Source organism: Natrix helvetica (genome assembly GCF_964273705.1).
Source record: "Natrix helvetica genome assembly, chromosome: W".
In the NCBI taxonomy this organism is placed as follows: Eukaryota; Metazoa; Chordata; class Lepidosauria; order Squamata; family Natricidae; genus Natrix; species Natrix helvetica.
Window position 1 is genome coordinate 287,982 of NC_138555.1, and position 14,579 is coordinate 302,560.

At 52.4% G+C, this 14,579-nt stretch overlaps 1 protein-coding gene across 3 annotated transcripts in view; it reads left to right on the plus strand.

Annotated features, from left to right (window-relative positions):
* LOC309400384 (GTPase IMAP family member 9-like) overlaps positions 1 to 14,579 on the plus strand; it is a 33,281-nt gene that overhangs the window by 2,188 nt on the left and 16,514 nt on the right. The window contains exons 1-2 of one of the 3 annotated variants that reach the window (XM_081968834.1): positions 2,709 to 2,812; positions 13,513 to 13,650. In XM_081968834.1, coding sequence (XP_081824960.1) covers positions 13,632 to 13,650 — 19 coding nt within the window. In that variant the 5' untranslated portion in view covers positions 2,709 to 2,812; positions 13,513 to 13,631. Of the gene's footprint in view, positions 1 to 2,708; positions 2,813 to 6,498; positions 6,681 to 13,512; positions 13,651 to 14,579 lie in introns of those variants that run through there. The other 2 variants (XM_081968833.1, XM_081968832.1) reach the window with 2 other exon arrangements.

Below are 14,579 nucleotides of genomic sequence, written 5' to 3' on the forward strand. Positions count from 1 at the left end.
CCATTCAAAAGTGTTGGGGACTTTCACAAGGAATGGACTGAGGCTGGAGTCAGTGCATCGAGAGCCGCCACACACAGACGGATCCTGGACATGGGCTTCAAATGTCGCATTCCTCTTGTCAAGCCGCTCCTGAACAACAAACAACGTCAGAAGCGTCTTACCTGGGCTAAAGAAAAACAGACCGGGTCTGTTGCTCAGTGGTCCAAAGTCCACTTTTCTGATGAGAGCAACTTTTGCATCTCATTTGGAAACTAAAAACCCAGAGTATGGAGGAAGAATGGAGAGGCACACACTGCAAGATGCTTGAAGTCCGGTGTGAAGTTTCCACAGCCTGTGTTGATTTGGGGAGCCGTGTCATCTGCTGGTGTTGGTCCACTGTGCTTCATTAAGTCCAGGGTCAACGCAGCCGTCTATCAGGAGATTTTGGAGCACTTCATGCTTCCTTCCGCAGACGAGATTTATGGGGATGCTGACTTCATTTTCCAGCAGGACTTGGCACCTGCCCACACGGCCAAAAGCACCAAAACCTGGTTCAATGAGTGTGGGATTACTGTGCTTGATCGGCCAGCAAACTCGCCTGACCTGAACCCCATAGAGAATCCATGGGGCATTGCCAAGAGAAAGATGAGAGACATGAGACCGAAAATTGCAGAAGAGCTGAAGGCCGCTATTGAAGCATCCTGGTCTTCCATAACACCTCAGCAGTGCCACAGGCTGATAGCTTCCATGCCATGCAGCATTGAGGCAGTAATTGCTGCAAAAGGGGCCCAAACCAAGTACTGAGTACATATGCATGCTTATACTTTTCAGAGGTCCGATATTGTTCTATGTACAATCCTTGTTTTATTGATTGCATGTAATATTCTAATTTTCTGAGATTGTGGATTTGGGGTTTCCATGAGCTGTAAGCCATAATCATCACAATTATGACACATCACGGCTTGAACTATCTTGCTTTGCATGTAATGAGTCTTATCTCATATATTATTTTCACCTTTTAAGTTGCATTACTAGAATAAATGAACTTTTGCGGGATATTCTAATTTTTTGAGTTTCACCTGTATTTATACTAATATGCTTGCCCGCCCAATGCTTAAATATCCCAAAACAGGATGCTTATTTTTATTTTTGGCATTGGAGGAAAAGATCTGACTTATTTCCCAATGTGTTTGTGGCTGCCGTCTGTCAGAAATGATGTTGGGTCTGCTTGGGGGGAGGGTTGGACTAGATGACCTACAACAGCAATGGCGAACCTTTTTTGGCTCGCGTGCCATAAGCGGGGGGAGCACCGGGGGGGAGGGGTCGTACACGGGCATGTCGCACCCATAATGCAATGTGCGACACCCCCCCAGCACACATGTGCGCATGACAGGCACGAACCCCCCCCCATTTCTGCATGCTTTTTTCGCCCTCCTCTGGCTCCAGAGGCTTAATAGGAGCCTGGAGAGGGCGAAAACAGCCTCCCACGCTCCTCTGGAGGCCCTCTGGAGGCTTCGGGAGCTTCCCTGAAGCCTCCGGAGTACAAAAAACCAACCCTGCGGGCAAACCAGAAGTTCAGAAATGGACTTCTGGTTTGCTCATAGGGCCGTTTTTAGTCCTCTGGAGCCTTCAGGGAAGCCTCCAGAAAGGCCCCTGAAGGCTCTGGAGAGCTGAAATCAGCCCTACAAGCAAACAGGAAGTTCGTTCCTGAACTTCCGGTTTGCCCGTAGGGCCGGTTTATTTTCACTCCGGAGGCTTCAGGGAAGCTCCCGAAGCCTCCAGAGGGCCTCCAGGGGGGGGGCAGGGGGCTGTTTTCGCCCTCCCCAGGCTCCTATAAAGCCTCTGGAGCCAGAGGAGGGTGGAAAATGGCTTAAAAATGGTTGAGCTAATGCGCGCGCTGGCCAGCTGACAGGGCAACGCCTCACGTGCCCTGACAAATGGCTCCGCATGCCATAGGCTCTCCAACCCGGACCTACAAGATCCCATCCGACTCTGTTAATCTGTGTCTGATTTCCCAGCCCATAATATCCCAGTTTCATTGCCAGATTTCTTCTCCAGGGAGAGAAGTGACTGTGGGTTTCTGTTTGTGTGTGTGTGTGTGGGAGGGGAACCTGGATAGACGAAGGACCCTCCCTCCCCCTCGGTGTTCCGGACCCCATTTTCATATCGGCAGCTCCATTCCTTAGCCAATCCTTGCTCTTCCTTCCCTAAATTCTGGCAGTTCTCAAGTTAGGACCCGGCGTCACCCACATGGACGCGTGCAACTCGCACATGGGTTGTAGCTGCAAATGACACTTTTGCAAGCCTCCGCGAAGCTCCAGCTGCTTTGCGGAGCATTGGGCAGGCACTGTATGCGTCCTGTGCGGAAGCGCTGAAAGCTTTAAAACACAGTAAGGAGCTCAGGCGGGCCTCTGAAGCACCGTACCAGAACAGTATCCGGTACTCCGGGCAGGCCCCGGTACGCTCGTACCGGGATGTACCACCTGCAGCCCACCACTGGAACTGGGCCGGGGAAGTCCGCGGAGCCAGAAAGATTGGGGCCCCCAGTGCTCTGGGGCACCGATGGCTCCCCAGTGTGAAGTTTCCAAAATATGCCCTAATTAATTTACGAGCCTCGAGACAAAGTTCAAAAGAAATCCAGTCTTTTATTAGGATCAACATTTTGGCATGTCCAAATCTGATTTAGTTAATGGTGTTTGAACTTTACCCCTGTCTCTCCCCTCCGCTCAGTCTGTGTCATAAATCATATGCAGTGATGAGATGCTGCAGCAGGCTGTGAACTTTGCACCCCACACGTGGGCTGCAGAAATATGATGTCCGACTCTGTTCGAAGGTATGCATGGAATTCTCCTCCCTTTTCTATGTCAACTTGATAATAGTCATGGAAATGCTTTACAAGTTGACATTCGGCTCCCCTCACTTTCTGAAAGCAACCTGTGTGAAACAAAAACAAGTCAGTCCGGCTTCCGACCCGGACACAGCACGGAGACGGCCTTGGTCGCATTGGTGGATGATCTCTGGAGGGCAAAGGATAGGGGTTGTTCCTCTGTCCTTGTCCTATTAGACCTCTCGGCGGCTTTCGATACCATCGACCATAGTATCCTATTGCGCCGTCTGGAGGGGTTAGGGGTAGGAGGCACCGTGCTGCGGTGGTTCTGCTCCTACCTCTCTGGCCGGACGCAATGCGTGCTGGCAGGGGAGCAGAGGTCGACCCCGAGGCCCCTCACTTGTGGGGTCCCGCAGGGGTCGGTCCTCTCGCCTCTCCTGTTCAACACATATATGAAGCCGCTGGGCGAGATCATCCGTGGTTTTAAGGTGGGATACCATCTGTACGCTGACGACACACAGCTGTACATTTCCACCCCAAACCATGCCAACGAGGCCGTCGAAGTGATGTCCCGGTGTCTGGAAGCCGTGCGGGTCTGGATGGGGGACAACAGGCTCAAGCTCAACCCCTCCAAGACAGAGTGGCTGTGGCTTCCGGCTTCCCGGTTCAACCAGTATATTCCATCTCTGGCCATCGGGGACGAGCAATTAGCCCCGGTGGAACGGGCGCGCAATTTGGGCGTCCTCCTAGATGTCCGGCTGGCTATGGATGACCATGTGGCAGCCATGGCGAGGGGGGCGTTCCACCAGGTTCGCCTGGTGCGCCAATTGCGACCCCTTTTGGACCGGGATGCCCTGCGCACAGTCACGCATGTGCTGGTGACGTCCCGCCTGGACTACTGCAATGCTCTCTACATGGGGCTCCCCTTGAGGTGCGCCCAGAGATTGCAGTTGGTCCAGAATGCGGCCGCGCGGGTAATTATGGGGAGAACGAGGTTCTCCCATATAACACCTCTCCTGCGCGAGCTGCACTGGCTTCCTGTAGCCTACCGGGTGCGCTTCAAGGTGTTAGTTACCATCTTTAAAGCGCTCCATGGCACAGGGCCTAGTTACCTGCGGGATCGCGTTCTGCCCCACACATCCCTGCGACCTATTCGCTCGCACAGAGAGGGACTTCTCCGGGTTCCGTTCTCCAGAGAGTGTCAGAGGGCGGCGCCCAGGAGTAGGGCCTTCTCTGTGATGGGCCCTACCCTTTGGAATGACCTCCCCCCAGACATTAGGACAACAACTGACCTCCGCTCCTTCCGCATGAAACTTAAGACCCACCTGTTCCGACTACCCGGCCTGGCTTAATTTAGAGCTTCTCCACCTCTTGGGCATTTTTAATTGTTAATTTTAATTTTTAAATTTTAACTATCATTGGGGTTTTAATTGTTTTAAAGTATTATATTTATTTATTTATTGTTCCACCTCCTCCATATTGTATTGTATTGTTGTGACAGTGTACGTCGCCCCGAGTCCCTTGGGGGAGAGGGGGCGACTAAGAAGTCAAAATAATAAATAAATAAATAATAAATATAAATTTGAGTGCAGGTATATAATTTAGAGATGCGTCCCTCCTCTTGGCTTGCCTGGATTTTCTGCATGTAATTTTGCTATAAGGCGATCAACCTGGATATTCCTACTTTTTACCCAAGATGTCTCTGATAAGGGGTAGTCCTTCCACTTGATTAAGTATTGGAGTTGTCTCCTGTGCCACCTCGAATCAAGGACTCTAACCTCTTAATGGGTTTGGTCCCCTATGACCACAGGGCCCGGGGGCTCCCAGGGTAATTGTCTCAGAGTGGATCTGATCACGGGTCTTAAGCTGCTATGGAATGCTCGGTGTATCTTCCCCAACAATCGAGGCAGTTTCAATGTCAAGAGTTGAAATAATGTCAGCGTTCCAAATATCATGCAGAATTAAATCATTGTTCAAAGCAAAGTTATCCTTAAAACTCCAATTTAATAAGACAGACATGTTGGCATTATGCTGGGAAATTTCAACTTTAATGTACAACCTGTGGGTTCACCCACTTGAAAGTTCATCATCTATCCCCACACCCCATAATTCATCACATGGTCCAATCTTCATCTTCCACGCTGGCATGTACACCCCTCTTCTTCCGGCCAGGTGTCGACGTGCGGAGACAAAAGATGACCTTGAGCTTCTAAGAAGAACCATAACAATACATTCCACAATCCTACTCCTTTCTATCCCCCCCTCCCAACTACTACACTAATGAAACAAATAGGGAATTGTAAAAAAGTGTGGCAGGCCAAAGATCCTAAAAGGAACATAACTACAGGCCTGACATTCAATTGCACTGTGACTGGGTTGATGATCTTTATTATAGGGAATTGTCCCACAAACCTTGGCCCCAGTTTCTTGCTAGGGAGTTTTAATCTTAAATATTTTGTGGAGAGGTAAACCTTCTCTCCCACCCGGAAGGGCCGTTGTGGAGCCCGGTGTTTATCTGCCTGTTTCTTATAGGTTTGTGCCGCTTTAGCCAGTGCTTTTTTGACATTTTCCCAGGTCGCTTTCAGTCAAGCTGACTGAGGAGGGGGGGTCCCTTGGATACTCAGGCATTGGGACGAAGTCCATAACACTCACTATTTTGAATGGCGTGAGTCCTGTGCTACTATAGACAGCATTATTGTACACCAGTGACGTGCAGTCAGGTGAGGCAGGTGAGGCACAGCCTCACCACTCTCATCATGAAAAAAAAAAGTAAAAGGAAAAAGCTGAGCTAGTTGCTGCCTCACCGTGGATGACTCTGCTTAACCTCACTGGTGCTCTCCCTCCCCAAGTGTAGTGACTTCCTCCCCAGGCCCCCATTCATTTCTCTCTCTCACATACACAGCTGGATAAAACTATATAAAAATCTAGCCCAGCTTCACTGGTTACAAGTTTGAAAAGGCAACGTGGCTCCACCTGCAATCAAACTACACTTGGGGAGGGAGAGCACAAGGGAGCACTGAGGAGACCACAGGAGGAGGCAGGAAGCCAGGCAAAGAGCCATGCTGTAGTACACACACTTCCCCCCAGCCTCTTTCTTTTGGAAGGCTCGGCTGGGCTCCCCTCTGGCTTCTCTGCCTCTCCTCTCACCCCAGCCTGCCAGCAGGAGGTGGTGGATGGGCTTTATTGTGTTCCAGGCATTTCCCATCCAGACAGCAGGCTGCATTTGCAATGGTGGAGGTGTTTGGGAAAAGCAGCAGGGGAATGGGGGGGGGGGGATGGCAGAGGAGCTGCTTTCAAGCCACTGGAAAAGATATCCAATCCAACTTTTGTGTGTGGGGGGGTTTGTTTGAGAGTGAGTGAGAGAGGGAAGGGGTAGGAGAGATAGTCCAATCCAACTTCTCTCTCTGTGTGTGTGTGTGTGTGTTTGAGAGAGGGGGAGGAAGGGAGAGAGGGAGGAAGGAGGGGAAGGAGAAGAAAAAGAAAAAGAAAGAAGGAGCAAAGGAGAAAAACAAATGCTGTCGCTTTAAATTGGAACTGAGCATGCCTGGCTGTGGAATACTGGGAGTTGAAGTCCACAAGTCTAAAAATATTTGAAACCCAGCACTGTGTCAGTGCCTCACCAGTCATAAACTTCACCGCATGTCACTGTTGTACACAACCTCAGCAAAAGATAAAAGGTCTGCCCAATTGGACTGCTGCTAGTTCACGTAACACCTCAGGTACTGCTCCACCATGGCATTCAGTCTCTCTGCTGCCCCATTGGTGCTCGGATGAAAAGCTGAACTAAGACCCTGAGATTACTCAATGGACCGCAGGAACTCCCTCCAGAACTTAGCCGTGAACTGGACGTCTCTGTCTGAGATAATTCTTCGAGGTACTCCATATAGTCGGTAGATGTGCTTCACGAACAGTTTAGCCAGCATGTGACCTGAGGGTAGTCCGCTGCAGGGTATAAGGTGTGCCTGTTTGGAGAACAGGTCTACTACAGTCCAAATCACTGTATTTCCCCCACTGAGGGTCTGTAGGGATGAGAGGCTGCTCTGCGCTGAGGGGGTGAAGGAAAGTGGCTGTGCAGATCTTCTCTCTTCAAGCTCCTCTCCTCCCGTCAGGCAACTTGGCCGTCTCCACGGCAGTCTTGTTAAACTCAAGGCCTGTGGGAACGAGGTCGCCATGGTATATGTGCAGATCAGTTTTCCTGATTGGAACACATATATGGAATTTGGGACTGAAATAAATTGAGTATTGAACGCGGGTTGAGCTGGATGCCCACTGGGAGGGCCCATTTAGAAAGCTGTGTTAGCAAAGTAACCGCTTGCAAAGCTATGCATAGAACAGGGACTTTCCAAACTGAAGCAGTTACCAGCAGCATAGGAAACACGTGGTTAAAGCCGTTAAGATACTCATATTGAAAACACCGCTTAAGCAGGTAGAGCTAAATATAACCATATTAGGCCAAATGCTGTATTTAACCAATGATATATCAGAATGCTTTTATTTCCTTATACCCTCTTAATAAAAGGGGTGTTCAGATCACGCTCGGGGCTGACTCTCACCTGGAGGAAATGCATGTGTGTTTGTCTTCATTATGAGTAGCCCACTCTTTGCGGGAAGGCAAACCCGCAAAGGCCCGCAGGGTGCTTAAATCCAGCCTGCAGGGCCGGCCTGGAAATATCTGTTGGTGCCTCTGGTGGCTAAAATGGCCCCTGCGCTTTCTCCCCCCACCGATGGCCTCCTGCAGCACTCCGCCAGTCGAAAACGGGCCAAAAACCAGTGGAAAATGGGCAGAAAGTGGGACAAAAAAATGACTGACAACATGGTGAAAAATGCTCCCCAAATAAGCAGAAAACGGGGAGGAAAACAGCTGGAAAATGAGCCTAAAGATCGCCATGCAACCCATTTTAGGCTGACAGAGTGCTGCAGGAGGCCATAGAGGGGGGAAAATGAGGCCCAGGGGGCTGCACACAGACCCCCACGCCCAGTTGTGGCTGGCAGGGTACTGGAGGAGGGAATGTCCTGCCCATCCCACTCCCTCACCAGCCCACGAAGGAGAACTTCAATGCTTTTCCTCAAAGAAATCCAGTTTGACACCCCTGGTCTATGGAAAGCACCTCCAGCCATTTCAGGCTACGTTGGCCTGAAATGGGGAGGGGCGGTTTCCCTTGGCAACCTTGGGGAGGGGAGGGGGCAGAAGGAAGGGGCTCCTAGGGGCAAAGGGAATCTGACCACCAGAATACAGGATTTTCCCTGCCCCATAATCCCTTTTGGGGTGGAGTCTGGGCAATTGAACAGAGCTGTGTGTTTAGTGGCCGGGTGCCTTTCCTGGCACCAATGCAGAGTTATATTCAGCAGATATATTCTCAACCCGTTCAGAGAGAGAAAGATCTGCTTCTACCTAGCATTGAACTCACAGCCTCCTGATTGTGAGGCAAGAGGTGAAGGAGGAGGAGCTTCCGGGGAAATGGCGGCTGGCTTTTGAGCTCCGTATGTTTACGGGGGCTCTCTGACAGGGGCAGGGATGCTGCCGGCCCTCTTTTCCACCTTGAGGGTCGGGAATCAGATTAACGACCACCCTGGCTTTTCCTAGGACCTAAATTGGTCCTCCAGGGTGGTCGGACAGCCAGGGGGGGGAAGGAGAAGGTGCCGGCTGGAGCTGGAGCTGCAGTTGGAGGCTGGTGGCGGCGGCGGAGGAACGACAAAGGGGGGGGGCGGAGACATCCCAAGCGACCCGAGCGGTGATGGCACTCGATCCGGCGACCCGAGCGGCGACGACAGCGGCGATGGTGATTGGAGACGCCGAATCTCAAATTCTCAGCCGCTGTGAGTACGATCTAACGGGAGGCCTGGTGATGGCCGTTTGAGGGCCATGCGGGGGCTGAGCAAGGCTTGAGGTTCCGGAGGCCGATGGAAGGTCTGCGGGAGGGCCGTAGGCTGGCCGGAGCGGCGCTCGGGCCTGAAGCAGCGGCTGGGGGTCGCCGAGCATGGGGAGGCAGGCCACGACGAGGACTAGACGCTGGAGGTTCGCGCCGGAGCCTTGGCAGAAGGAGGGAGACCTGTGGCACCGGGGGCAGGGCGGGGCTCGCCCTGGAGACTGGCAGGAGGCTTAACGCCAGGTTTGGCAGAGGATCCATCGGCCTCCTGCCAGCTGCCTGCCATGGTTGTGCCCACTCGCCCCTCGCTGACCATCTGCGATTATCTGCCCTTGCTTGGTATCTGGCTATCTACATCTGCTTCCAGCTGACTGTTGGTGCGTACCTGCTAGATTACCCCCCTACCATCTTTCACCCCTACTGTCCTACTATTCATCTACCTCCTCCGCTTACCATCAATTATTTACCATGGACTATTTGCCTTTCACCGCCCACCATGGACTGCCTCCTGGTCTCCATCCACTTATCATCCGACCACCTGACCAGCTCACCATCCTTTCCACCTAGGATGTGACTATTGGCACTGCTGTCCCCTTCGTATGGAATCCTGGCTTGTTGATTCACTTAACATCGCCAGCACCCTGGCCCTGTTGTAGCTTTTATCCATCATATATTTGAGGTCAGATCTGCTCCTACTGCGGGAGTCCCCCCTCTCGCAGGTATGGCCCTCTGCCCTCTCAAGGGCCCACCTTGATGACGGGTTCATTAACCCAGAGAGGTGGAGGAAGCGGAGACTCAGGGGTTTTTTAATAAAATGTTTTTTATCTGTTTTTTGGGCTCCAGGGTGGGGGGGAGGGTTAATCAGGCCAGGAGGGGGATCAGTGCCAGGCGAACAGGTGTGGTCGGGAGGGGAGTGAGCGGAGTGGGGGAGGGGAGGGAGAATGATATTCCAGTAGTGGGTTGTTCTATTCCAACGGTCGTGGGGAGGGGTGGGTGCGAGGATGGAAGAAAATCTTGTAGTCGGTTGGGAGACCGTGGCTGTTGGACACGCCCGGTCACTTGCACCAACCCCCGCAGTCTAGGTGGCCAGGACCTACAGAGCCAGGGCCTGAGGCTGATGTTATGCAATGCAAGGTCCGTTGCCAATAAGGCCCCCCTCGTTAATGATCTGATCTCGGATGGGGAGCTGGACCTTGCAGGGATAACGGAGACCTGGCTGGGCCACGAGGGTGGTTTACCCCTCGTGGAAATGTGCCCAACGGGCTACCATGCATTTCATCAGCCACGGGCCCTGGGTAAGGGTGGTGGTGGGGCGGTAATTATACAGGAGAGTCTGGAACCGAGGGAGTTTACTGTGCCACAGATATCCGGGTGTGAGTCCCTTGGCGTGAAATGGGGCCCAGGGAGACAGTTGGGCTTACTGATTGTATACTTGGCTCCTCGCTATGCATCAGCGGCCCTGCCCGAGCTCCTCGAGCTGATCGCAGAGACGACGGTTGAGACCCCCAAACTTTTGGTTATGGGGGATTTCAACCTGCCATCGACGGGTGACGCATCCGAGGTGGCTCAGGAGTTCATGGCTTCCATGACAGTCATGGACCTGACCCAACTAATTCAGGGCCCCACCCACGAGGGTGGCCGCACGCTGGACCTTGTTTTCGTCTCTGGACAGTGGACGAGTGATCTGGGAATAGGGGATTTGGTTATTACACCCCTGTCATGGTCAGATCACTCATCTCTCGGGCTCGACTTCCCTGGCGCTACCCCTCACCGCGGGGAGGCGGAACCAGATTGTCCCAGATGGTTCCGCCCCAGGCGCCTGATGGAACCGGATAGGTTCCAGACGGAGCTTGGGCCACTTCCTGTAGCCCTGACCCGCTCCCGGATGGAGGACCTGGTGACCGCATAAAATAGTGCAGCTGCCGGGGCCTTGGACCGGGTTGCGCCTTTGCGGCCTCTCCTGCGGCAACGAACTACCCTGACCCCTTGGTTTACCGAGGAGCTAAGGGTGATGAAACGCCACAAGAGACGCCTAGAGAGCAGGTGGAGGTCCTCACGCTCCGAAGCTGACCGAACACAGGTAAGAGTCTATTTACGGACCTACCTTGTGGCATTAAGAGTGACCAAACGTCGACATTGTGCCGCTCTTATTGCGTCCGCAGACAACCGCCCTGCCACCCTGTTTCGGGTGACCCGCTCCCTCCTAGTACAGAGGCCGCGGGAAGCCCCCTTGCAGGGTAGAGCAGAGGAATTTGGGGAATTTCTGCAGGACAAAATCGCTCAAATCCGGAGTGAATGGGTCCCCTTCAGTGGGCTAGGGGGGACGTCGGAGGCGAGTCTTGAGGGACCACTCTGGGAGGAGTTTGACTCTGTTGCCCCCGAGGATATGGACAGATTGCGTGGGCGACTGCGAGCCACTACATGTTTATTGGACCCGTGTCCCTCCTGGCTTGTACTGGCATCCTGGGAGGTTACACGAGGCTGGCTCCTGGGTCTAGTGAACGCTTCATTGGGTGAGGGGTCCTTACCGGCTGCTTTGAAAGAGGCGGTGGTGAGGCCCTTACTCAAGAAGCCTTCTCTGGACCCGACGGAGCTAGCTAATTATCGTCCCGTCTCCAACCTTCCCTTTTTAGCGAAGGTTGTAGAGAATGTGGTGGCACAACAGTTCCCACGTCACCTGGAGGAAATCGATTATCTAGACCTGCGCCAGTCCGGCTTCCGGCCCGGTCACAGCACGGAGACGGCCTTGGTCGCGTTGGTGGATGTTCTCTGGAGGGCCAGAGATAGGGGTTGTTCCTCTATCCTGGTCCTATTAGATCTATCAGCGGCTTTTGATACCATCGACCATGGTATCCTATTGTGCCGGCTGGAGGGGGTGGGGGTGGGGGGCACCGTTCTGCGGTGGTTCTGCTCCTACCTCTCCGACCAGACGCAATGCGTGTTGGCAGGGGAGCAGAGGTCGACCCTGAGGCCTCTCACTTGGGGGTGCCGCAGGGGTCGGTCCTCTCGCCCCTCCTGTTCAACACATATATGAAGCCGCTGGGTGAAATCATCCGTGGTTTTGGGGTCGGATACCATCTGTACGCTGATGATACGCAGCTGTGCATCTCCACCCCAAACCACCCCAACGAGGCCGTCGAAATGATATCCCGGTGTCTGGAAGCCGTTCGGGTCTGGATGGGGGACAACAGACTCAGGCTCAACCCCTCCAAGACGGAGTGGCTGTGGCTACCGGCACCCCGGTTCAACCAGTGGACTCCATCGCTGGCCATTGGGGGCGAGCAACTGGCCCCCATGGAGCAGGCACGCAATTTGGGCGTCCTCCTGGATGCCCGGCTGTCGATGGATGACCATGTGGCAGCCGTGGCGAGGGGGTCGTTCCACCAGGTATGCTTGGTGCGCCAATTGCGCCCCCTATTGGACCGGGACGCCCTTTGCACAGTCACTCATGCGCTGGTGACGTCCCATCTGGACTATTGCAACGCCCTCTACATGGAGCTCCCCTTGAGATGCACCCGAAGACTACAGCTGGTCCAGAATGCGGCCGCGCGGGCTATCATGGGGAGTAGTAGATACTCCCACATAACACCTCTCCTGCGCGAGCTGCACTGGCTACCTGTGGTTTTTCAGGTGCGTTTCAAGGTGTTGATTACCATCTTTAAAGCACTCCATGGCACAGGACCTAGTTACCTGCGGGATCGCATCCTACCCCATACATCCCTGCGACCAATTCGCTCTCACAGGGAGGGACTCCTCCGGGTGCCGTCCACCAAGCAATGCCAACGGGCGGCGCCTAGGAGTAGAGCCTTCTCTGTGATGGGCCCAACCCTCTGGAATGACGTCCCCCCCGATATCAGAACCACTACTGACCTCCGCTCCTTCCGTAATAAACTCAAGACCCACCTGTTCCAATTAGCTGGCCTAGCCCATTTATAGTCCCATCCTTATCCTCCTGGCAGTTATTTTAATTCTGGGGCAGATTTTTAGGGGTAGATTTTAATGTTGCTTCTAATTTTAATTATTTTGTACAGTTTGTATGTCGCCTCCTCTATCTATATGTATCTATATGTATTTATATTGTGTTTTTATAATGACTGTACACCGCCCCGAGTCCCTTCGGGGAGAGGGTGCGGTTTATAAATTAAATAAAAGTAAAGTAAAGTAAGGTCCACACCTCTAAGCCACCACGCAATGGGCTGCGTTTCATCTTTAAAGCAAGTTAAGATCAGAGCTATATTTATTACAAGGAAATCCTGCTGGATGAATGATTTAGCTTAAAAAAATACATAGGGAACCTTTTCCACGTTAAAAATACATTCAAGCCAGGGAAAAACACATCAAATTATTAAAGCGCGTGCCATTCCCATCATTACAGGCAGTCCTCGAATTACGACCGTTCGTTCAGCGACCGTCCAGAATTACAAAGGCCCTGGAAAAATTGACTGAGGACTGTTTTTCACGTGTATGACTGTTGTAGCCTTCCCATCATCCTGGGATCAAAATTCAGATGCTTGACGATGGGTTCATACTTACATCCCTGGGTCACGCGATCCTCTCTTACGACCTTTGGACAAGCAAAGTCCACTTAACAACTGGGGGACTAACATATCCACTGTGGGGTTCACTTAACAGCTGTGGCCAGAAAGGCCCTAAAATGGGGTTAAAATGCAGTTAGCGAATGTCTCACTTAACGCCAGAAGCATTGTACTCAGTTGTGGTCATAACGAAGTACTGGCATTTCTGTTTGCAAAATTGAGGTCTTCAAAAACACAACAGGAAGAATCCAGAAAACAGCCCAGCCTCACATCTCCTCCCCTTTCTTTTCACGTGCACCTTCAGCTTCGCTCCTGTGACTTCCTTCCTGCCAGAAGAGGATTCTGAAAGCACTCACTCATTCCTGCTGGGTTTGCTCTTCCCGTTAGAAACCCTGAAGATCGACCGAGGAGCATCTGAGCAACATGGGTGCAGCTGAGTCAGGTAAATCTCGGTTAGTGTGGGAGGTGCCGTGTTCTTAAACCTCCCTTCCAGAGCATTGGGTATTCCTGCCATCTTAGTTTGATGACCCCGCCGTAATCCCTTGCAGGGTGGAGTCAGGGCATCTGAACGCAGTTGAGTGTTTACTGGCCAGATGCCCTTCCTGTCGCCAATGCAGAGTTTGCAGCAGGTATATTCTGATCGTGTGCCGAGAGAGAAATATCTGCCTCTACCTAGAATTGAACTCCTTTCATGAGTTCCCCTTCCATCACTGAGTCATTTATGAAGATACTGAAGAGTCCTGGGCCTAAGACGGAGCCTTGTGGTACCTCACTGCTTACTTCCCTCTACTGTATGTAGACGTAGTACCGTCTAAGGACTACTCATTGAGTAGGGTTTGCCAGCCACTTACAAATCCATCAAGGGGTCATACTATCTATCCCAATTTTTTTTCTAGCTTTGCAGTCTGCTCTGTCGAATGCCTTACTGAAGTCCCGGTAAATTATATCCACAGCATCTCTGGGCTCCACTAATTTTTTTCACTTTGTCAAAGAAGACAGTACGATTTGTTCAGCACGGTCTTCTTTTTGGCAACCGCGTGTTGGCTTTTTGGTTATGACCTTGTTTACCTCTAGGCTGATTCATTGCTCGATTATCTTTTCCAGAATCTTCCCAGGTGATGATGTAAGGCGGATGGGCGAGGCGTGGCCTCAGGGGGTTTTTAGTCAAATTTTTAATTCGTCTTTTAGGGGGTTCTAGGGTGGGGGGAGGGGTAAGCCAGGCCGAGGGAGGGACCAGCACCAAGCCGGCGGGTGGAGTTAGTAAGGAAGTGAACGGAGCCATTAAGGGGGGGGGGAGAGTAGCGACATTCCAGAAGAGGGTCTTTTCATTCCAACGGCCGTGGGGAGGGGCAGGTGCGAGGGTAGACAGAG